At 43.9% G+C, this 25,232-nt stretch overlaps 1 protein-coding gene across 2 annotated transcripts; it reads right to left on the reverse strand.

Moving 5' to 3' along the window:
• Positions 1-1,265: 1,265 nt before the first annotated feature.
• TMBIM6 (transmembrane BAX inhibitor motif containing 6) lies at positions 1,266-25,232 on the reverse strand. Of its 2 annotated transcripts, none has more exons than XM_030816607.1 (10): positions 25,132-25,232; positions 13,609-13,694; positions 13,077-13,185; positions 10,407-10,527; positions 7,876-7,924; positions 7,672-7,769; positions 7,390-7,469; positions 6,835-6,935; positions 4,378-4,453; positions 1,266-3,280 (listed from the first exon to the last, which is right to left on the reverse strand). In XM_030816607.1, the coding sequence occupies exons 2-10, from the start codon at positions 13,662-13,664 to the stop codon at positions 3,257-3,259; spliced, it is 714 nt and encodes a 237-aa protein (XP_030672467.1). In that variant the 5' UTR covers positions 13,665-13,694; positions 25,132-25,232; the 3' UTR covers positions 1,266-3,256. The 2 variants fall into 2 exon arrangements, with proteins under 2 accessions (XP_030672467.1, XP_030672468.1); XM_030816608.1 differs by lacking the exon at positions 25,132-25,232 and adding an exon at positions 24,629-24,934.

The following is a 25,232-nucleotide window of genomic DNA, read 5'->3' on the forward strand; positions in this document are numbered from 1 at the left end:
CCATGTCTACAAAAATTAAATTAGCTGGGTGCAGTGGCATGCACCTGTGGTCCCAGCTACTCGGGAGGCTGAGATGGATCCCTTGAGCTCAGGTGACTGAGGTTGCTGTGAGCCATGATCGCATCACTGCACTACAGCCTGTGTGACAAGGTAAGACCATGACCCTGTCTCCAAAAATCAAAACAAAAACACACAGAATTGAGCAACCTGATTGCAATGCAAGTTCCAATTGACAATCTCATATCTAAACTATGACAAGAACTTTTTTTTTTTGAGATGGGAGTCTCTGTCGCCTAGGCTGTAACGCAGTGGTGTGATCTCAGCTCACTGCAACCTCTGCCTCCCGGGTACGAACGATTCTCCTGCCACAGACTCCCGAGTAGCTGGCACCGCAGGCGCCCGCCACCATGCCGGGCTATTTTTTATCTTTAGTTGAGACGGGGTTTCACCATATTGGCCAGGCTCGTCTCAAAACTCCTGACCTCAGGTGATCCGCCTGCACCGACCTCCGAAAGTGCTGGGATTACACGCGTGAGCCACCGCGCCTGGCCGACTTTTTGGGAATAAGTCTCTGTCACCCAGGCTGGAATGCAGTGGTGCATCTCAGCTCCCTGCAAGCTTCACCTCTCAGGTTCAAGTAATTCTCCTGCCTCAGCCTCCCAAGTAGCTGGGATTACAAGTGCCTGCCACTATGCCTAATTTTTTTTTTTTTTGGTGTATTTAGTAGAGATGGGGTTTCACCATGTTGGCCAGACTGGTCTTGAACTCCTGGCCTCAAGAGATCTGCCCACCTTGGCCTCCCAAAGTGCTGGGATTACAGGCGTGAGCCACCATGCCTGGCCAACTTTTACATCTTCATTAACTACTGCACTTAGAATACGGCCTGGCAGCAGTGGGTGAACAAAAATACTTGCAGAATGAGTGGGTATCATTTGCCTTTTTTCCATTATGCATCCTCAAATTCCAAAGCTTAGCTGCACATCTGAACCAACTGCACATACCGCCACAAACAACATATAGCAAAGGTGGCAGGGGGTGGAGAGGACTGGAAAAAAAACTGGCTTACATATTTGACAGAGAAAATTCTCAACATTTGTGGCATGTTGGGGCTATAGAGTGGGAGGTCTAGGTGGGGGATCTTTGTCTCTATTCATACTTAGGACACAAACTCAATCGTATCCCACTCCCAGCCCCCACTAGCAAACCCTGGTAGTATCACAAGTTCCATGACCAGCTGTACCCTTGAATTTAACACAAACACCAGGAAAGGTTAAGGAATTTTATTTATTTTTTACAAATTAAGACTATGTAGATTTCATATATTTCTGAATCAAAAACACCTTTGTCTTCACAGTATGAGTTAGAATGCAGCCTGAGCTGAAAATCAAGGAACTAGAAAAGAAAGTGGTAGAGATAACTATATTAAAAATCTGTTAGGCATTTTCTTTAAAAGTAGGTTTTTTTTTTTTTTTTTGCTGTTTTTTTTTTTTTTTTAATATCTTGTCATTCTTGGCACTGTTTCTAAAGAAAAACTTCATTATCCCAAGCAAAAAGCACAGAAGGTGGAGTTTGGCTTCAAGAGATGTAACTCAAAATCTTAGGCCTGGCAGAGAATCACCAAATTTATGGAGAGTTAACAGGGGTTTAACAGGAAGTAAGTCCCTTTAGTAAGTTCTCAAGCCAGAGGCTGGAGGCAGCAGCTAAATCAGAGGACAGCATCCTCAGTGAAAGTGAGCCATTCCAGGTGGCACGTCACTCCAGGAATAAACACAACTTGGAAACAAATGCATGGGATAGCACAGTGACATGGTGCACTGTGAACCTGAGGCCACTGTGTCAAACTGTGCACTGGTTGTGAATAGGGAGAGCCAAAAATTATGTCCTACTGGTAATGAGCTTTCAATGGCTCGATCCTCTCACACTGAGGCTCTGTAGAGCAGCTCAGAGCCACAACCACTCCCAACATTGACCCTTCTGGGGGCAGCTGTCTGTGGCAGACCACAGGGAAGGAGCTGGAGATCCCCATTAGGACTGTCCACCCACACTTGAAACCACAAAACTGCAGGGATTGGGGCTCTCACAGGTTTGGTCGCCTAACTCCCGCCTAAAAGGCCACAAATTTCTGGAAAACAGGTAACAGACCAAAAACTAAAGTGCATCTGTAAAATGAACATTTATCTACTGCCCCGAATTTCTGGCTTGACACTACCTATTGGTGTCCAGTTGGGGACAGACTAAAATGCACTGAAGGACTATTAGGATTGCTGCCTCCTAAGTTATCACAGCCCCGTTCTGTTGGTGTGAATGAGGAACTGCTTGGTTGTTAAAGGAGATTTTGCTCCCTGCTGCCCCAAACAGGTCTGGCAGGATTGGTTACAATCAGCTCCAGAGGCTCAACCATTCCCCTTCCCTATCGCTGCTTGGGACATTTAATCACAGCCACCTAGTAGAGGCCACTCAGTAAGGGGATAACCAACTAAAAAAACAAAAACAGGGCAAGTTTGGGGGAACCCTACGATGCTGTACCTTGATACACATAATCAGCCTTTTCAAAAATGCCTGACAAAATTAGTTTTTCCTTTGTGCTGAAGTCTTCCCACCCATGGATGGAAGCAGGCTGACTCCCTGAGGGTCAAAGGGTGGGAAAGGGAACACATTACTTTTGTGAAGGCAAAGCAGAAAGGTGTGTTTGCCAGACCAGCGTGAGCAACTCAGAGGAAGCAAAGCATCCACCAGGAGAGGCTCTCCATTTTCTTTGTAGGGCCTGACGGTTCAGATATGAGGCTGAGTTAACAGTGGGACCACTGAACTTCTTTCCAATGGAAAACTCATGGCCCAGTCCCACAGGAACTGTGCGCATACCAAACAACGATGAGGAAGGAAGGGCCGGGTGGCTCTACCAAACAGTTCAGGTCCACTGGGTGAAGCCTGGTGGGAAAGTAGACTCCTGGTTGGCGCCCTCTGCTGGTGCCACTCCTCATCGTGGCGGGTCGACTGCCTGAGTAGAGGAAGAGGCTACGGGTGGGGTTGACAAAAAACGGAGTGAGGGGAACCCCAGGAAGATGAAGCCAAACTCCAAACTATATTCTGCTAATCAGTTTTTTGATCAAAAAATTCAAAATAGAGGAAACCACAAAGTACAAAAGCTTTTCTGATGCTTTTCATTATCACAGAACACACCACCTGTAATGTGTGCAAAAAGGAAACGAGGGGTGGAAGGAGAGGAAGTCAAATTGGGAAAGGCTGGATGGTCACTTCATTTCTTCTCTTTCTTCTTATCCTAGAAATGGAGAAAAATCACCCAATTGATTTTTGACATTTGACATTCAAGCTAAAACTCTTGAGTGAGCATTTAGTTAGGGACTAGAAGTGAGCCAGACGATTAAAAAGAAATGAGAAATGCTTCCTTAGCTCAGCAAGAACTGAATCTTAACCACGTCCTACTGGTGGTTCCCAAAGTTGCCGACAGACGGACTGAGAATAAAGATTAAGCAGCTGTCCCCGCCCCCACCCCAAGAGTGCCTAGGTGGGCTGCCTGACCACTCTAGGCTATTCACAGCCACTACAGCTCAGATCCCAACAGTGAAGGCTGCAGATGGCACTCTATCCTCAAAGAGTGAAACTTGAGGCCAAGACCACCAACCATCCATTAGGCGCGAGAAATGCTGCACCCTGCAAAGTGAGCATGACTCTTTGGCATAAACTGACATTCAGAAATAATTTGGTCCAGTAGAATTCTTCATTCAATCTTGGATGGAAGCCCAATGTATTAAGGAATGAAAATTGAGTTGCTTGTTCTGAAACTTGTACATCTGCTTAGTTCTCAGTCCAACCATGGCATAGCCCAGACAGAGCCAGCAATCCTATCTGGTCAGCTGCTCCCACTACCACTATGCTATCTCTAAGCTCCATAAGGTCTGTAAAGAAAAGCTCATTTCATTTGTTTCCCCCACTGCTGGACTCAACTATGTTGGATACTCATTAGCCCTATACAGAATGCTTCCTTGGAAAAAAAAATTAAGACTAACATGGATAAAATTAGTCTACTTCTGAAATTTACAACGTCCTCCACAATACCTTTCTCTGAGTCACAACTATATAGCCTTTAAATTATTCATACAGTAGGTTGTGTTTACTGCCACTGAAGCTTTTTTCCCTTTCATACTAAGCTCAGGGATTAGTTAAAAAAATTTTTTTTTTCCACTTGCTGCTTTTTCTCTATCAACTGAAGACTTCTGGTTTACCTCTTACTCAGCGGCCTGCCTTACAGTTACCCTGGACCTAACACAGTGTGTGAGCAAGTTTTCAAATCTGAAGTATACACATATGCCAAGCTCAGGAGCCATTTATTCTCTCATCTTTGGGTTGTAGGCTAACCTTTTCATTCATGGCCAGGATCATCATGAGTTTTCTGAAGAGAGTAATGAAATCTAAGAAGAGATCGATGCAGTGCCTGAAAGGCAAGAACCAGATTAGGATCTGTGCTTCAGACTTTCTGTTATCCACAAGCCCACAAAGATGCAGAATATAAACCCCACCCCGCCCCCGCGAGCCAGCTTCTCCCACACTTCACCCCCAACTAAGGAAGTAAAACTCTGGAGTCTGAGATCCTTTAGACTCATCGAAGTCATGCAGCATAAAGAGACTGGGCCGGGCACAGTGGCTCATGCCTGTAATCCCAACATCTTGGGAGGCTGAGGCAGGTGGACTGCTTGAGCCCAGGAGTTCGAGACCAACCTGGGTAACACAACAAAATCCCGTCTCTACAAAAATTAGCAGGCCATGGTGGCATGCACCTGTAATCCCAGCTACTGAGAAGGCTGAGGTAGGAGGAACACCTGAACCCAGGGAGGTTGAGTCTGCGGTGAGCCATGACAGTGCCACTCTCCTACTGTAGCTTGGGTGACAGAGCAAGCCCTGTCTCAAGCGCTTTGAACTCTGCAGAGGTCCAAGTCTGAACCCTTAACTACCACTAATTAGTCACGAGACTGAGAGAATCACTACATTTAAAAAAAAGTGCCGGGCACAGTGGCTCACACCTGTAATCCCAGCACTTTGGGAGGCCGAGGCAGGCAGATCACCTGAGTCAGGAGTTTGAGACCAGCCTGACCAACATGGAGAAACCCCATCTCAACTAAAAATACAAAATTAGCCAGGCATGGTGGCTGTAATCCCAGCTACTCAGGAGGTTAAGGCAGGAGAATCACCTGAACCCGGGAGATGGAGGTTGCGGTGAGCCAAGATCGCACCATTGCACTCTAGCCCAGGCAACAAGAGCGAAACTCCGTCTCAAAAAAAAAAAAAGTGAGCTGGGCATGGTGGCCCATGTCTGTAATCCCACCACTTTGGGAGGCTGAGGAAGGCAGATTGCTTGAGGCCAAGAGTTCAACACCATGTCCTCACGGGGCAACGTGGCAAAACCTCGTTCTACTAAAATTACAAAAATTAGCTGGACGTGGTGGAGAGCACCTGTAATCCCAGCTACTAGGGAGGCTGAGGCACAAGAATCACTTGAACCCAGGAGGCGGAGGTTGCAGTGAGCTGAGATGTTGCCACTGCACTCCAGCCTGGGTGACAGAGCAAGACTGTCTCAAAAAAAAAAAAAAAAAAAAAAAAAAAGGGGCTGGGCATGGTGGCTTAAGCCTGTAATCCCAACACTTTGGGAGACCAAGGCAAGAGGATTGCTTGAGACCAATCTGGGCATATGGTTAAGACCCCATCTCTACAAAAAATAAATTAGCCTGGCATGGTCACATGTGCCTGTTGTCCCAGCTACTCAAGAGGGTGAGGCAGGAGAACTGCTTGAGCACAGGAAATTCAGGCTGCAGAGAGCTGTGTTCCCAGCACCACACTACTGCTTACACAACAGAGCGAGACCCTGTCTCTAAAATAAGAGTATATCTTCTACTCATTATTTAAAGAATACAGAAGTATAAAAAGAAAAAGGAGAAAAATCTCTTTCCCTCACTTCTGCCTGGAGATACCCACTATGGATATGTAAATATACAGCCAACCCCCAACACTTTTTCTTTTTGTTTTTTTTTTGAGATGGAGTCTCGCTCTGTCGTCCAGGCTGGAGTGCAGTGGTGCGATCTCCGCTCACTGCAAGCTCCGCCTCCTGGGTTCACGCCATTCTCCTGCCTCAGCCTCCCGAGTAGCTGGGACTACAGGTGCCCGCCACCACGCCTAGCTAATTTTTTGTATTTTTAGTAGAGACGGGGTTTCACCGTGTTAGCCAAGATCGTCTCGATCTCCTGACCTCGTGATCCACCTGCCTTGACCTCCCAAAGTGCTGGGATTACAGGCGTGAGCCACTGTGTCTGGCCCCCACACTTTTTTTTTTTTTTTTGGAGACAGGGTCTTGCTCTGTTGCCAGGCTGGAGTGCAGTGGCGCAATCTTGGCTCACTTCAACCTCCACCTCCTAGGTTCAAATGATTCTTATGCCTTAGCCTCCTGAGTAGCTGGGATTATATACATGTGCCACCATGCCCAGCTAATTTTTTTGTATTTTTAGTAGAGACGGGATTTCGCCATGTTGCCCAGGCTGGTCTCAAGCTTCTGAGCTCAAGCGATCCAGCGGCCTCAGCCTCCCAAAGTGCTGGGATTATAGGTATGAGCCACCACGCCCAGCCTATTAGCCCAGATTTTTAAAAAACCTGAAGTCTTTCAGGAATTGAGGAAGATTATGGTACACAGTTCCAAAACCATGGGTTTCCTACCACATACACTCCCAAAGCTTGGCCACCTATGTTCAGCCAATGCCAACCTAAGTTCAGCTGTGGAACAGTATGCCTCAACCTTCATGCTTGTTAAAGACTAGTTCCCACACTCACCAGATATAATCTTGATCTCCATGTTCGGCCTTTTCAATAATGAGTTGAGTATCAAAAAGGACAAAGCCACACATGACCACCAGTCCCACATACAGGTTTGCCTAACAAATGTATGAGATTAAGTTACTATATAGCAGAAGTTGTAGAGAAAAAAAAAACAGCCATACTTTCTGGCTCATAGCCACTTGAAAGTACATCAAATGTGAACCCTATGAACATTACCATTCATGAGAACTGCAGCCTAGGGTGAAGACCACATTACTTCCCTAGGCACAATACTGCACTGGTCACTGGAAGAGTTTCAATCATTTTAACAATCAGCCACTGCCAGACTGGCCTTACACAAATGGTGTCTGAGCAAACCATTTTCTCTTAGCAATGCCCAACCTTGTGCAGCCTGTTTTCACTTGTGGCAGAAGGCTCCATACTATGAAGGATAATGGGAAGGCTTAGAGAGCACTGCCCATAGTAGTACAGAAAGAAGTGCAAAAAAAAAAAAAAAGAAAGAAAAGTGTGAGGCAAATGGCTGCTAGAAAGTTCTAGGCTAAGTCTTACCTGGAAAAGCCAAATGGATCCAAAGAAAACATTCCCCAGGGAAGACAAAAGCAACAGGCTCAGGGCTGACATCAAGATACCTATAAGACACAGCAAAAAGCTGTCTTGAGAGAAGCCAAAGCAAAGTAAAGCAATCCCATTAAAGCCATTCCTTAACTTCCCCCAGAATGAAGGTTAATCTCAACTCAATAGTCACAAAGGAGTTAGGGATAAGGAAGGAGTACTAGTGAGAATTCTGGCTAAAAAGGAGCCCCCATTCCCTGTTTCCCAGTTCACACTTACCTCCCAGAAAGAGGTAGCTACGGCGCCTGGCATAGAGTGCACTGAGGGTGAAGCAGGTAAAGATCATTGCTGTGCCCATGAAAGCAGTGGGAAGGATGCTGTTAGAAAAAAGACCATTAGATTAAGGGCTACAGGTATACGGTCTACATTTAGAAGGTGTATTCATAAAGATAAAAGCACGTAAGACACTACCAAAAGAGTTACCTGGGGTTGACGGCAATACAAAACTCCAGGGCAGGGCCCAGGCCAACTCCTAGAAAACAAAAAACCCAGGACACAGTATTACCATCAATTCTTGAATAGGATCCTCATCCAAAAGCTGATCCCAAAATATAGGCATACTCATGCTCTTAACAAACGTGGACTAAAGAATTAAATCTCTCTCCCCTCCGCTGTAATTGTTTTCAATAAAATGTATACTTGACTGCATTGGGTTTTTTTTATAGAAATAGCTGCAAAATTGTCCTCCTAGCTGAAAATCATGGATGACCTCAGGGAGGGTACAGAAATTAGAAGAAAATAAAGTAGGCATGCCAAACATTTCAGAGCTAGAGTGATGTGAGATGGTAATTTAGGCCAAATCAGGAATTAGAAAAAAAGGATAAAGAGCAAAACAGTGCCTCCTGGCCAGCAACCTTACAGTCATGTAGGACTGACTCCCCTTTGTAGCAAAGAAAGGCGAGACTGGTTCTGCAGGTGAACACCTGCCAACGGGAGGGCAACCTGTTCCAGCTCTAACATTTCTTTCATTCTAATTACTTTCCTCTTTCCTTCTGATAATTCCACCCCTTAATGCCTTCAAAAACTAGCTTGCCCTGATGCAAAAAACTTAATCCCTAAATCTCTTCCTTTCTAAAATTTCTCCTACATATATCAGACTGTCACTCAGAACAAGCTGTTCTAATTCAAATGTTGTTTTGCAAACATTTTTATTATATAGCTTGAGTCGTTTCCTTTATGACAATTCTAGAAGAGCTGTGCCTTTCTTTTTTTGAGAATCAGCAAAGTGTCCTGCACAACAGATCCCAATGTATAGCTTTAATGCACTGTCTGTAAGACTCAGAACAGAAGCTCCTATGGTAATTGCCAGTGTGGGTGCAACTAAGTTGGATTCTCAGGTCTAGTTTATTAAAAGTTCTATGTCTCCTATTAATAGATTATGCTACCTAAGCTCTTGAACCTCATTCATTCAAGTACACAACGGCTATTTTTGGATACAAAAGTAGAGTCACAGTGGCTACTCAGAGTTTCCCCTAATGGATGGGGAAACAAAATGAACCTATATGAAATTAGAAAGCAGGCCAGGAAGGCCAGGCACGGTGGCTCATGCCTATAATCCCAGCACTTTGGGAGGCTGAGGCAGGTAGATTACCTGAGGTCAGGAGTTCGAGACCAGTCTGACCAACATGGTCAAACCCCGTCTCTACTAAAATACAAAATTAGGGCCAGGGGCAGTGGCTCATGCCTGTAATCACAGCACTTTGGGAGGCCGAGGTGGGCGGATCACGAGGTCAGGAGTTCGAGACCAGCCTGGCCAACATAGTGAAACCCCATCTCTACTAAAAATACAAAAGATTAGCCGGCGTGGTGGTGGGTGCCTATAATCCCAGCTATTCGGGAGGCTGAGGCGGGAGAATCACTTGAACCCGAGAAGTAGAGGCTGCAGTGAGCCAAGATTGTGCCACTGCACTCCAGCCTGGGCGACAAGAGTGAAACTCAGTCTCAAAAAAAAAAAAAAAAAAAAAAAAAAAAAAAAAAAAAAAAAAAAAACAAACAAACACAAAAAAGCGCTGGGTGTGGTGGCTCACGCTTGTAATCCCAACATTTTGGGAGGCTGAGGCGAGCAGATCACGAGGTCAGGAGATCAAGACCATCCTGGCCAACATGGTGAAACCCCGTCTCTACTAAAATACAAAAAATTAGCCGCTTGTAGTCCCAGCTACTTGGGAAGCTGAGGAAGGGGAATCGCTTGAACCTGGGAGGCAAAGATTGCAGTGAGCTGAGATCTCGCCACTGCACTCCAGCCTGGCAACAGAGTGACACTCCATCTCAAAAAAAAGTCAGGAGGCAGGGTACTATGGCTCACGCCTGTAATCCCAACACTTTGGGAGGCTAAGGTGGGTGGATCACCAGGTCAAGAGATCAAGACCATCCTGGCCAACATGGTGAAACCCCATCTCTACTAAAAATACAAAAATTAGCCGGGCATGGTGGCACATGCCTGTAATCCCAGCTATTTGGGAGGCTGAGGCAGGAGAATCGCTTGAACCCGGGAGGCAGAGGTTGCAGTGAGCCGAGATCACGCCACTGCACTCTCTAGCCTGGGTGACAGAGGGAGACACTGTCTCAATAAAAAGAAAAAAAAAGGGCCAGGCACGGTGGCTCACGCCTGTAATCCTAGCACTTTAGGAGGCCGAGGCGGGCGGATCATGAGGTCAGGAGATCGAGACCACCCTGGCTAACACGATGAAACCCCATCTCTACTAAAAATGCAAAATATTAGCCGGGTGTGGTGGCAGGTGCCTGTGGTCCCAGCTACACGGGAGGCTGAGGCAGGAGAATGGTGTGAACCTGGAAGGCGGAGCTTGCAGTGAGCCGAGATTGAGCCACTGCACTCCGGCCTGGGCAGCAGAGCGAGACTCCGTCTCAAAAAAAAAAAAAAGGGGGTGGCGGATAACTAAGAGATACTGAAAATACAGCTCACCCCTCAAAATTAGACAAATCCCTTAACGTACCTGTAAGGAAAGCAAATCCAGCAAGAAGTCCCAGTCTTTTCTGTTCAGTTTCATGGCTATGAGGTGTTGCCATCAGCCAAATCATCAATATCAGAGAGCCCAAGGCAGACAGCAGGCCAGCCTATCAGAGTCAGAATCAATCGATCATTCAATCATTAGACACTTGAAAGTTTCAAATTTATTTTGCAAGAGACCTTTATTGGGTTCAAATACTCATCTGAACTTCCTAACATTTGCTTATAACCTGGAGGCAGGAGAAAAAGTAGTGTTTTCTCAGGGATGGGGCTGAGGAGAGAACCCAGAAGCCTTGAAGCACGGTTAGGACCATGGTGGATGCTGGAAGCTCTTCTGGCTTGCATAGTCCTTCAACTACAGTACAACTACCTAAGTCAAACTATGAGTGAGTCTTGCCCAAAAAATAGAAAGGATGAATGAAACGTGACAAGTGCTTAAAGTACACTCCATCTGTACAATAAATAGAAATGATCCCTTTTTGATCACTTAAAAAAAAACACGGTGGCTCACGCCTGTAATCCCAGCACTTTGGGAGGCCGAGGTGGGCAAATCACCTGAGATCAGGAGTTCGAGACCAGCCTGACCAACATGGAGAAACCCCGTCTCTACTAAAAATACAAAATTAGCCAGGCATGGTGGCACATGCCTGTAATCTCAGCTACTCAGGAGGCTGAGGCAAGAGAATTGCTTGAACCCAGGGAGGCAGAGGTTGCAGTGAGCCAAGATCGCGCCATTGCACTCCAGCCTGGGCAACAACAATGAAACTCCATCTCAAAAAAACAAAAACCAACCAACAAACAAAACCCCCAAAAACCAAAACACCAAGACACATACATATACAGAAGACTGCAAAGTACTAAAACGTTAATAGTAGTTACTTCTGGATGATGGGATTATGGAATTTTTTAAAATACTTCCTTCTCATTGCTAATCTGTTTTCTGAATTTTCTAAAATGAACGCATATTAGCTTTGTAGTAAGAAAAAAGTGTTTCTGTTTTTAAAAACGCAAAGTGGGAAAAACTACAGGCATTAGAAAAAAGAGAAATCATTAAGGATGGACGTAGACACTGAAGTTCCTTCCATCCTTTAAAGGAAGAAGTTGATTCTCATTATTCACAGTGTTTATGTTAGAAAGTCACAGTGGACAATGAATTAGTAAGGGTTCCTGAGGGAAATAAAAGGTAGGTAAGTTCCTGCAAGCCTAAGGTCACAACATTTTCATCAAATGATCAATAGATACCTTGTTTTTATGTGTGTTTCTGTTTAAGGACACCTCATTTGACATTATTTTTGATTCCTTAACATTGAACTCACAATCACAACAGCAGTACAACTCATGCCGGAATGAAGCTTATCTAATATACACATTTTCTTCATAAGGCACATTACGGTCTTTCTGCACTCAGGAATACTAGACAGCACTTCAGCACTATGCTGTTTGCAGTCTAACAGCAAAATTAAGCCAAGCATGGTGGCATGCGCTTGTATTCCCAGCTACTTGGGAGGCTGAGGTGCGAGGATCACTTGAGCCCAGGAGTTTGAGACCAGTCAGGACAACACCACAAGACCTCCACTCAAAAAAACCAGCAAAATCACCAATTAAAAGCACAAAAATGCAAAGAAAGTGGCACTAAATGACCATGAAAAGAACATTTGTTTACAATATGAGAACTGAAACAAGAAGGCAGAGCACTGTCTTGTTCAACCTCAGCTGAAAACACTGCACAACAGGGTGACTCAACTTTTTCACCACTCTGTGCCTGTCTGCAAAAAGTGCCATGAGTAACAGAGCAAGACTCTGTCTCAAAAAAAAAAAAAAAAGTGCCATGAGTATTGATTTTGGGGTTACAAATTTTAATGAGTAGGTGAATTCACAAATATAGAATCTGTGAATAACAAGGATTGACTGTATTTTACTAAATTATTTAAGGGCTAACCTTGCCTAAAACTCAAGCGATCAAAGCCCTATCCTTTGAGTGTCTAAAGTAATTTTTCACACAATCCCTACCAGGAGATGCCTGAACATAAGGATGGTTCTCAACAGTGGCAAATGCCAACAGAGGCCCACCTCTACATTTATGCTACAATACTCTACAAAGGGACAAGACTATGTTAGGGAGTCTTCAAACTTTCTGGTTATTCCTCAAACTATACCTTCTACTCCTGCTGACCAAACCCAAATTCTCTCTCAATACAGGAAAACAAATTGCTGAAGGTGTTTACCCAACCATGCAGACAACAGTTATCAGAAAATAAAATGGGTCAATTCCTTAAAAAGATCTCAATCCTGCCTCTCCTGACAGTTAATCACACAATCGGAGTTTTGTAAAGGAAGAATGGAGGAAAAGATAAAAAGGCTTCTGTGGCAAAGAATCCCAGCATGCACGCCATGCGTCTACTCAGTGGGTGGGGGTCTTGTACGTCAGCAGCACACCATTCAGTGCCAAGGTTAAGGCATTCTGTTTTCGGTATCTAGAGGGAGCACAGTTGCCAGAAAATTAAAATGGCTTTACATGTCCTGATTTAATGGCTGAGTTTAAATCCTGAACTACTGATAAAGATTAAAGAGAGGAACAGGGTCCCTTGGACCACCTTGCTGAGCTGGTTTTTCCTAATGTAATTTGTACCACAGCAACCAGGAGAATCGTTCTTACCTGAATGAAATGAGTGACCACATGGACATAGGCCCCTGCAGCTGCTACAAACATACAAAGGGCAAAACTTGCATAGACCTTCTTCAGGTGCTGCTGGGTTGACGGGGTTCTAAGAAAAGAATGTGAATAAGAGCAATCACTCCCAGACCAATCTCATATTTAAGCTAAGAAGAGTCATTTCTCTCTTTCCCTTCCTGGGAATATGTAAAAGTTCTGTTACAAATAGTTTGAAATACTTTTAGGAAAGCATAGTACAATAAAAAAGAATATTCTGAAAATAGGTTAACAGAATCTTAAATGCTGAGGAAGACCAAATGCCCAAAATTATGAATATTCAGTACCCAAACTAGAATAAATGCCTTTCCAATAACCACACAGCAACCCGTAGAATCTGGACATTTTCATCAGGTCCTCTGGATTCTGGCCAAGTCAATTTGTTAGCTTATACACACAAAAGTTATAAATGCAGAAAAGGGAAAAAGAGATATGAAAAGAAATGCAGTACAAAACCAGTCAAAGTCAAAACACTTACATATGAGAAAATTTAAAAAGCGCATCAAAGTTGATCTTTCGATCAAATATGTTCATGGTTCCAGAGTCCGTGCAACAGTCTCCACTCTGCAGAATAAAGAAAGGTTAGAGTAATTAAGTCATACAGAATCACACGAACAGCTTATAAAATAAAAAAAAGCAACATATAAGTTCAGAAAGATGAAAACTTGCCTAAAATTCTACGGCCCTAACACAACCATTTTTATGTGTCCTACAATATATTTGCAATCATAATCAACCATTTTAAAGAGGACAGAGGCATTGAATGCATCTTCTCCCTCAAACTATTTTGTTACTATCATTTGATTTCTATTCTTTCAGAAGGTAATTTGCCCCTTTAAAAGGCAGTGAGTTTGTAAGAGAAATTCTCAATTAACAATCTAGTTAAAGGAACCCAGACACTGGCACATAAAGCAATTTTATGTCATTGTTTCAAGATGCTAAAGAATTCCCTTGGCTGGGCATAGTGGCTCACTGAGGCCTATAATTCCAGCAATTTTGAGAGGCTGAGGTTGGCGGATCACCTGAGGTCAGGAGTTCGAGACCAGCCTGGCCAACATGGTGAAACCCTGTCTCTACTAAAAATACAAAAATTAGCCGGGTGTGTTGGCACACACCTGTAATCCCAGCTACTCGGGAGGCTAAGACAGAAGAATTGCTTGAACCCGGGAGGCAGAGGCTGCAGGAAGCCAAGACATGCCACTGAACTCCAGCCTGGGCAACAGGGCAAGAGTCCGTCTCAAAAAAAAAAGAAAAAAAAATTATCTCACTAGCAGCACCTCAAAGATAAAAAACAAAACTTTGACTAGTCTTAACAAAACAAAAACTATAAAGCTGTGTCTGGGATTAAGACCTGCGTTTTAAATACATGCATATCAAATTTTCTTACCTAATACCTTTAAGAACTGAACTGAAAAGGATCCACAGTTTAAAAAAAAGAAAGGTTCCTACCTCCATAAAAAAGGAATTTATGCAGAAAGGAGGATTTTTTTGGAGGGTATTTTTTTGACAGTTTCAGAACCTTTCCTACAGAAAGGCTGGAACAGTACAAAGAATTCCTGTACAACCTTCACCCAGATTTCCTAAATGCTAATATTTCACACATTTGCTTCATCCTCTTTCTATATAGCAATATATACAGAGATGTAAAAATATCTCTTCCCTAACCACACAGACACAGTACTCCTAAATACTTCAGTGTGTGTATCCTGAAAGCAATGATCAAAATCAGGATATTAATACTGATGCAATACTATTTCTAATCTGCAGACCTTATTCAGATTTTTGCCAACTGTCCCAATGTCAAAAAGGGCATTTTAAACTGAACTATATACAGATTGGATCATATCAATACCATAAAGTCAAGTTCTTAAGTTTTGCTCCCTCCCCTATTTCACATGCAATCCTAAGTGAACGTGTTCAATCTACAGTACTAAAGATCGAGTCAAGAACTTTCATCTTTTCTAAATATAAATCCTCCAAACTCTTACCAGGGCCATAATGCCCATCCACTTTAAATCTACCAGAGAAGGAGGGGCAGGGAGGAAGGGATTCAAACACAAAAGTTGTGTGAAAGGCCACCTACTGAATGAAGCACTCTAATCAGCACCCAGCGCAACACTTAGAACAATTCATCTAGGTAATGAAAGTTACAGTCCCCAAACAAATTTCCTAAGGAATCCTGGGCCAGTGGAAAGATATAAACATCATTTGCTTCCTGAGGCTCTCTCCCACAAATGAAATAATCACAATGGCTGGCTTGCATTCTCTGGTTTCTCCTTTCCTTCTCTCATCAACATCACTACTCACCTCAGAACTTTTGTTAATTCTGTTCTTAAGGACCGACACAGTGAGAAGCTGCAGAACCTACTAAGGTTGTTGCTCTCTCCTCTGAGTCACAGGGATCTGGGCTCTCTTGATCTAGATGGTGCAATTATTGCAGGTTGTTACAAGGCCAACCACAGCCTTCCATAACCAAGATGAATATGAATATGTCCTCTAGAGAGCACACTTACAGCATGGCAGAATTCAGCACCTGGAAAGTGTCTTTGTTTAAGGTTTCCCATTAACACCCCTAATGACATCCCTAGACAGCACTTACAATAATACTGAAGCAACCTTCAGAGCCAAGTTTCTCAGTATTCACAACAGCAACGCTGAAGAACCTCTTGCTTCCAATTACAAGAATTAAAGAAAAGTAAGGGATGGAGAGGGTGGATCCTCAAACGCCCAGGGGATTCTAAGAAAGAGGCAATGCTCATGTAACCAGACCCTGCTTGGCAGAATCTGTCCGAGGGAAGAATGGCAGAAACTCCCCTTTCTCAGATACCTCTCTTGACATTTCCCAGGGGGTACTGACTGCCTCTTTCTGGTTCTCTCTTAACAACTGTTGATGGAAAAACCAAAACCATCAAAGGCTGTGCGGGTTGGGGCAGGGGGATGAGATGTCAAATGGCAATTTCACCTTGATTTAATAGAAGCTTGTGGTTTGAAATCATTAAAAAATAACTAAAACTTCTGTTTTTCAATATCAGTATTTCAAAATTTAAAAAAAAACATGTAACTACCAAATATTGGCCGGGCGCGGTGGCTCACGCCTGTAATCCCAGCACTTTGGGAGGCCGAGGCAGGCGGATCACGAGGTCGGGAGATTGAGACCATCCTGGCTAACACAGTGAAACCCCGTCTCTACTAAAAATACAAAAAATTAGCCAGGCGAGGTGGCGGGCGCCTGTAGTCCCAGCTACTCGGGAGGCTGAAGCAGGAGAATGGCGTGAACCCCAGGGGGCGGAGCCTGCAGTGAGCCCACTCCAGCCTGGGTGACAGCGAGACTCTGTTTCAAAAAAAAAAAAAAAAAAAAAAAATTGCCAAATATTATAGATGCAAAAGGGCACAGCAATTTTATTAGCTTTATGGAGAAAAAAAAGAAACCTGGTAAAGCACAGATGGTCCCTTACTTACCAGGGTTGACCTATCACTGGGAGAAATTGATACCCATTCAGTACACTCCTTGATTTGCGATGGGTTACATCTGGATCCACCCATTGTAAACTAAAAATATCGTCGAGACAAAAATGACTTACAGGTTGGGCACAGTGGCTCACGCCTGTAATCCCAGTACTTTGGGAGGCCGAGGCAGGTGGATCACTTTGACGTCAGGAGTTCGAGACCAGTCTGGCCAACATGGTGAAATGTCTCTACTAAAAATACAAAAATCATCTGGGCATGGAGGCACACCCCTGTAGTCCCAGCTACTTGGGAGGCTGAGGCAGGAGAATCACTTGAATCTGGGAGGTGGAGGTTGCAGTAAGCCGAGATCACACTACTGTACTCCAGCCTGGGCAACACAGCGAGACTCCGTTTAAAAAAACAAACAAAAATGACTTACAAAAAGAAAAGGACTTGCATTTTCAACTTACGGTATTTTCAACTTATGATGGGGTTTTTCCAGATGCAGCCCCGTCTTGAGCATCTGTATGCATTTAATGTGTATGACACAATGTACAGATGAGAATTTCAGAAATGTTAAAATGTGAGAGGGAATACATAGGTCTTAGAATCAAAGAAATACGATAGTTTGCTCTAGATCTGTTCCAAATAGACAAGAATATACAGATAAGTAATGAGATCAAACTGTTCTGACAAGTTTTGCCAGATAAAATAAACTTACCAAATTTCAATCTTAGCTTCAACTAGCGAAGCTCAGAAAAGATACCTACATTTCAATGGCCGATATGCAAACTCAGCCAAACAAGATTAAGTTGCACTTAACTCAAAAATAGCAGCTCTCATATCAAGTATTTTCCATTCTAGGAGCAATCAGCTCTTAAGAGCTTGAAGTATTATATTCAATACCATTAACTAACTAACTCGCTAACATTCCAGAGGAGCCCAGTTAAATGAAAATCTTTGTTTTAAAAAAACACATTAAAATGTTATATTTTACCACAATAAAGAAAAAAAGTACATTACAAGCTGCTAAAAAATTCAATACAGCAGTCCTTTCACACCTCTAAGCCTATTACTAATTCAACTTTAAAATAAAGAGGGGTTATTTACATAGAATGCGATGTGGATAGTGCCTCCTGGAGTTGTGGAAAATTTGCCTATACTGCATTTGTAACTGAGAAGTAAATGTTCAGGTGTTAATCATAACCAAATTCCTCTAATTTCATTCAGAGCCTCCTGTTATGCCTTCATCCCAGGAGAGGAAAATCTGTCAGAAGCTGTCAACATGTCATGCACATACTGCTGAAGTTTTGCTGAAGTGTCATCATTCTGTGGTATCCCTGACCAGCCTCCTCTGCCAGAGCCATACAAAAACAAAAAGCTAAGAGCTTAATACACAGCTCTCCCAAGAAAAAACTCAAGCAAACACAATTGAGTTAGATATTCCTGTGGTCTGCTTTTGCTCGGGAAGACAGGGACAGCAGGGGCTGGTAGGAGACAGGTATTCTTAGCAGTGGACATCTAGGTCATGTTAAATGCCTTGTTTTGTTCTAGGTATCTCCCTTACCCTTGTCCTAAAATGAAAGACTATTATCAAGGGTCCAGCCTTAAATTAAAAAACAAAAAAACCCAAAAAAACAGGCCAGGTGCGGTGGCTCATGCCTGTAATCCCAGCACTTTGGGAGGCCAAGGCGAGCAGATCATGAGGTCAGGAGTTTGAGACCAGCCTGACCAACATGGTGAAACCCTGTCTCTACTAAAAATACAAAAATTAGCTGGGCATGGTGGCGGGCACCTATAGTCCCAGCTACTCAGGAGGCTGAGGCAGGAGAATTGCTTGAGCCAGGGAAGCAGAGGTTGCAGTAACTGAGATCACGCCATTGCACTCCACCATGAGTGACAGTGCGAGACTACGTCTAAAAAATAAATAAATAAATAAATAAAACCATTCTCTTCAGTCCTATTCCCACACACCTAGGAACTACAGTGAATATGAAACATGCTGAAGCAGCCAAAAGCTATGCAAAACAAAACTATCATGGATTTGGTATGCATTCCATGCAATGCTGGAGCCAGGACAGACTTTGCCTCAGTGTGTACAGCAACATTAAAACGGCAAGTCAAAGAAACACTGTTCACACATTTAATTAAATATTTGTTTTATTATGAAGACAATAAGATCTCAAGGTTATGTTCACTTCCAAAAAACAAAAAAGGAAAATTAGGCCATGCACAATGTCTCACACCTGTGAGCCCTGCACTTTGGGAAGCCAAGGTGGGAGGGTCGCTTGAGCTCAGGAGTTCCAGACCAGCCTGGGCAACACAGCAAGACCTCGTCTCAGCAAAAAATTAAAAAATTAGCTTGGTGTGGTGGTGTGCACCTGTTGTCCCAACTACTTGGGAGACTGAGGAAGGAGAATTGCTTGAGCCCAGGAATTTCAGGCTGCAGTGAGCCATCATCATGTTGCTTCACTCCAGCCTGGGTAACAGAGCAAAAATGTGTCACTGCACCCCAGCCTGGGCAACACAGCAAAACTGTTTTATAAATTAAAGCAACTAACTTAGTTTGTCAATTACATGGTTCTTTCTTCCTGTTGTATTAATTCAACCATCCTGAACCTTGTTCCCACATATCTAGAAAGGACCAAATTGATACTTAGAAGAAAAATCCCATATGGTTTAAAAGAGGGGAAAGGAGGCCGGGCGCGGTGGCTCACGCCTGTAATCCCAGCACTTTGGGAGGCCGAGACGGGCGGATCACGAGGTCAGGAGATCGAGACCACGGTGAAACCCCGTCTCTACTAAAAAATACACAAAAAAATTAGCCGGGCGTGGTGGCGGGCGCCTGTAGTCCCAGCTACTCGGAGAGGCTGAGGCAGGAGAATGGCGTGAACCCGGGAGGCGGAGCTTGCAGTGAGCCGAGATCGAGCCACTGCACTCCAGCCTGGGCGACAGAGCGATACTCCGTCTCAAAAAAAAAAAATAAATAAAAAATAAAAAATAAAAGAGGGGAAAGGGCTGGGCACGGTGGCTCACGCCTGTAATCCCAGCACTTTGGGATGCCTAAGTGGGTGGATCACCTGAGGTCAGGAGATCGAGACCAACCTGGCCAACATGGTGAAACCCAGTCTCTAGTAAAAAAAAAAAAAATACAAAAATCAGCCAGGTGTGGTGGTGGGCGCCCGTAATCCCAGCTACTCAGGAGGCTAGGGAAGGAAAATTGTTTGAACCCAGGAGGCAGAGTTTACAGTGAGCCGAGATTGCGCTATTGCACTCCAGCCTGGGTGACAGAGCCAGACTCCGTCGCAAAAAAAAAAAAAAAAAAAGGAGGGGGAAGAACTGTTTGTAATTTTTCAGTAGCTTTTTTTCTTCTTCTTCTTCTTCTGTGTTTTTGGCCAGGAAAGCTTTCCATTCATTAGCTTTTACTACTGAGTTATATCCATACACTGTATAACCATGTTCCCTGCATAGTGGTTAAGAGTGCCTGCTACTTCTGAATCCTAGTTATTTCCTTAGCAGTGGGACATGCAGCAAGCTTCTGGCACTTAATCTCACTGTACTTCAGTTTCGCCTACCATGTGTAAAATACTAATACGTAACATTTCTTACTTCGTAAGGTTGAAGATTAGGTGAGATAATACAAATAAAGTTCTTAAAATAGCTCTTTGTACACAGGATGAGTTTAATACATGGTAACCATTGTTATTACTGGTGTACCAACATTGTTATTACTGGTGTACTCATTACTACAATGTCTTCAGTAGATTATTCTCTTTCAAAAGTCTAGTTTTAGCCTGTAATCCCAGCACTTTGGGAGGCTGAGGCAGGCGGATCACTTGAGGTCAGGAGTTCGAGACCAGCCTAGCCAACACAGTGAAACCCCATCTCTACTAAAAATACAAAAAATTAGCCAGGCGTGGTGGGCGCCTGTAATCCCAGCTACTTGGGAGGCTGAGGGAGGAGAATGGCTTGAACCCAGGAGGCGAAGGTTGCAGTGAGCCGAGATTGCACCACTGCACTCCAGCCTGGGCGACAGAGCGAGACTCCGTCTCAAAAAAAAAAAAAAAAAAAAAAAAAAAAAACCCAGAAAATTATAAACTGAAACATAAATGCACTTGAAAAACCTCATTACTGGTTAAAAGTACAGATGCTCGATTTACAGTGAAGTTACATCCCAATAATCCCATTGTACACTGAAACTATCGTGATTTATGCATTTACTACACATAACCTACCAAACATTACAGCTTCAGACTAGCCTACCTTACCTTAAATGTGCCCAGAACGCTTACATTCGTCTGAAGTTGGACAAAACTAACACAAAGCCTACTTTATAATAAAGTGTTGAATATTTCATGTGAAAGTATCATACCAGATAGCCCTAGTCTGGGAAAAGATGGAAATTCAAAATGTGCAGGTTTTCTTTTTGGTTTTTTTTTTGAGACACAGTCTCGCTCTGTTGCCCAGGCTGGAGTGCAGTGGCACGATCTCAGCTCACTGCAACCTCTGCCTCCCAGGTTCAAGTGATTATCATGCCTCAGCCTTCCGAGTAGCTGGGATTACAGGCGTGTGCCACCATGCCCAGATAATTTTTGTATTTTAAGTAGAGACAGGGTTTTGCCATGTTGGCCAGGCTGGTCTCGAACTCCTGACCTCAAGTGATCTGCCCACCTCGGCCTCCCAAAGTGTTGGGATTACAGGCATGAGCCACCATGCCCGGCCTGAAGTACAGTTTCTAACAAACAGGTAGCACTTTTGCATCATTATAAAGTAAAAAATCATTAAGTCCAATCATCATAAATTGGGGCCCGTCTGCACTTTTGTTGAAATGGCATACCTTTCCTCTAGCACATTTATACTATCTCTCTTGTCCCACAGGGCCATGGGCATTTTGAGACAGCCTAATAGCCACTAAGTGATAATCTGATATGGTAAAGGATTTGATGAAGTAAATGCGCAAAAGCTTGATGCTTTCCCTGCCACTCCCAGGAGGTAGGTCAGTTCAGTTTAGGAACCATCCAAGGAATTGTGTTTCATTCAACTAGGACCGAGCTTTGATCTTCCCAGGTGGACACCCTAGATGTCCCAGCCTCTCCCTTAACTTGGACCCAAATCCCTGGATTAGCTAATAGTGAATCCATCTCTCTAGGGGGCTGCCTCAAAACCAAATCAGTAACTGGAAATGAAATGCCTACTGCCTTCAGTAAATTATTTTTTGTACCAAACTTTGACACTACTGCATCTCCCTCTCTATAACAACTGTTTGACAGATACTGAATCCTAAGAAGACCCCAAAATCCTAAACACATAATCTTCTTCCAGTATAAACCAATAATCCCTCCCTAATAACACCATATTTATCCCAAATGGGGAGCACAGAGATTAGGACAAACAGCACACCCACTTCACCCTCACCCGTGAAGCTCCTCTTTCAAGTGTTTTGGATTCCAGTTAATTGTGCAGGAACTTCTCACCCTGAGGGCAGAGCTTGCATCTGGTTCAGCTCAGCTATCCCCAAGATTTAAGCACTACAAAGTCTCTAGAGCAAATTTAGACCCTATTATCAGATCAAGAGTGCTGTCACCTCAAATCAACATTCCCCAGCTGGCTCAGAGTGGAATCTACCTCAAGGGGTCACGCAGGTAAAACCTTTAAGTCAAGGAGACGGCCTTTCTCTCCTTGGTCTCGAACACCGTCTTTGGAAAACAAAATGTGTATAAAAACTACAAAAGGCTGCATGCAGTTTGGTTAGAAACTCTGGGGGAACAAAACAGTGGTAGAAGACATTTCTACCAGATTCTACAACCAGGTCAAAGTAGTAAAGGAAAAAAAATTAGAAGTTAGAGCATCAGAATATTCAATGGTTTCCCTAGAGAAAACTAATACCCTTGGGCAGTTTACGAAATAAAATGAAACTCGTCAGGCCAGCAGTAGTACCTTCTATACTAATACTCCTGACTACATTTATATAAAATTTAGAACTTTTAAGGTGCTTTTATATATGTATCGCCTTTAATCCTCACACATCAACCCACGAGGAAAGGGAAAGATTAGGCCCACTTTAAATATACATCTTTTTTAAGTTCAAAAAGGCAATGTTAATAGTGGCAAGAGGACAGGATTTGGTGTCACAAGTGCTGCCACTTTCTACCATATAACCTAGGAAAAATCATTTTACCTAAGGTTATCTCAGCTTCCTCATCTGTAAGATAGTGATGATGATCAATACCTGCTCTACTGAATGCCAATAAGAAAATATGTGTGAAATCAACGTAAAGTACTAAAACAAACATTAGTATTGATTTGACCAACATTAGAAAGTTAAATAGCAGAGCCAGAACCAGATTTGGGGTCTTCTGACCACTATAGTCTAGTGCTCTTTTTACTGTTCCATCCTACAGTAGAAAAATAAGCTTTCATTTATATAAGCTTTCAAAAGTTTCAGCCATAGATGAAAATAAATCTTTAAAACAAAAAAAAAACCTCCCAAAACATAACGGATTCCTATGACATTTTTCTGCATTTTCAGCATTTGTATAAAGAGCATGAACTATATCTATAACCAGGGAAAATAACTTGAAAATGCTAAGTATCTGGATTAATTTTACCTTTTCTTATTCTTCAGGAGAGATGACTCTTATTCTTTAGGAAAGGATTACACTGTAATCCCAGCATTTTGGGAGGTCAAGGCGGGCGAATCGCTTGAGGTCAGGAGTTCGAGACCAGGCTGGACAACATGGCAAAAGCCCGTCTCTACTAAAAATACAAAAATTAGCTGGACATGGTGGTGCACGGCTGTCATCTCGGCTGCTTAGGAGGCTGAGGCATGAGAACTGCATGAACCAGGGAGGCGGAGGTTGCAGTGAGCCGAGATTGCACCACTGCACTCCAGCTTGAGTAAGGGAGTGAGACTGTCTCAAAAAAACATAATAATAATAATACATAAATCGCTTGAGTTCAAGAGTTGGTCAGCCTGGGCAACATGGTGAAACCCCATCTCCACAAAAAATACAAAAATTAGCTGGAGTTGGTGACGTCCACCTGTGGTCCTAGCTACTCAGGAGGCTGGGGTGGGAGGATCACCTAAGCCAGGGGAGGTCAAGGTTCAAGTAAGCCATGATTGTGCCACCGCACTCTAGCCTGGGCGACAGTGAGACTCTGCCTCAAAAAAAAAAAAAAAAAAAAGAGGAGGAAGGTACTAAACCATGTTTCCACAATCAGATAAATAACGGAAGAAGGAAACTCTGGATCAAAAGTACAGACTGTATTTCTCAAGGGTTCAACTATTCTGTCCCTACTGGAGAAAAGTGGCAGAGAATCTAAATGTCAACATATTCTTTAGGCTAGAACAAAAAATATTAGACAAAAAGGAATAAGAAAACACCAGAATGTAAATACAACAATTACAGAAAAAAGTGTGTATACGAAGGTCATAAGAAATGTTTATGCAATTCCCATATCTTTCCAGAATTAAATTCTTAAACCACACATACAAAAGATAAACTGTAAATAAATATCAATAAGTAACTAGAAAAGTCCATTTGCCATTTATTTACCTTTGACCTTAAAATCCTTGTCTGTTTTAAGCACAGTCAGCCCTTCTACTGGGTTACACAATCACAAGTTGCTAGAACAGTCTCAAGTTCATAGTGATTTTTGTTGTGGGGGTGGTCAATGAAAGGCTGATGACCCCAAGCAGCCCGGGCTGGCACCGGGTAGTAATTCTACACTTAGTAAATATACAAAGATACCAAAGCCTACTTGTTACCACAGGTCCAGCAAGTAGGCCCAAGATAAAAACTGCCCAACGACGCCCTTGCTGGGCAGACACAGACGCCCACAAAAGCTCAAGATCAAGCAAAGCAAAGCCACCTCACCTGCCCAAAGGTAACCAATCCGAACAGAGCGGGGCCGCCCCGTGGGCCTGGAAGGCAGCCCCAGCCCCAGCCCCAGCCTCCTCTCACTTCCCGCCTCTGCCGTTGGCTAAGGAGTAACTGAGGAGCCTCGCGTGTCACAGAGGAGTGTGACATCACCCGCCCGCCAGGCCCTACCTCGAGTCTTGGCTCCGGGCCGCTCACCCAGGGTAAGCCCGACCAGAGGACCCGCCCGCAGCCGAACAGCAATCGGATGGGTGGAGTTTCGCTTTCCTTCACCCCGGAAGGACGTGCTCTGAATTCGAAAGATCGAAGCTAGGCCAAGGGGCCCTGAGTCTACACTTAGTGGAGGAGAAGGAACTGGAGAAAGGAAAAGTCGGGCTGAGAAGGGGCCTTCGCCAGCGCTCTGGGGCAGAATAGAGGCCTCGACGCCCCCCAAAACCCCGCAGACTCGCCTCCGCCCCACCCCCGCTTCAGCACTGTTGCGCATGCGCAGCACTAGCTCCCTAGCTTCCCTCCCCACCCAGTTTTCCCGAGTCTGGTCTCCGAGCAGGGCCTCGCTCCTTCAGGATGCCATCTGTCCGCAGAAGGAAGCTACTGCCACTCTTGCTCAGACAGTAACCGCTAACTCCCTTTCCATTTCTCACTCCCAGTTCGCCCAGTACTAGCTTCAGACTTACCTTCCTAACCCGCCTCTCCAAGGCCTACCAACGCTTCTAACACCGGATGTGCTCTGACTCGCCCACTTCCGCTCCCGATACTTTACCCAGCGTCCGCCTCT

Source organism: Nomascus leucogenys, chromosome 8, assembly GCF_006542625.1.
Source record: "Nomascus leucogenys isolate Asia chromosome 8, Asia_NLE_v1, whole genome shotgun sequence".
NCBI lineage: Eukaryota > Metazoa > Chordata > Mammalia > Primates > Hylobatidae > Nomascus > Nomascus leucogenys.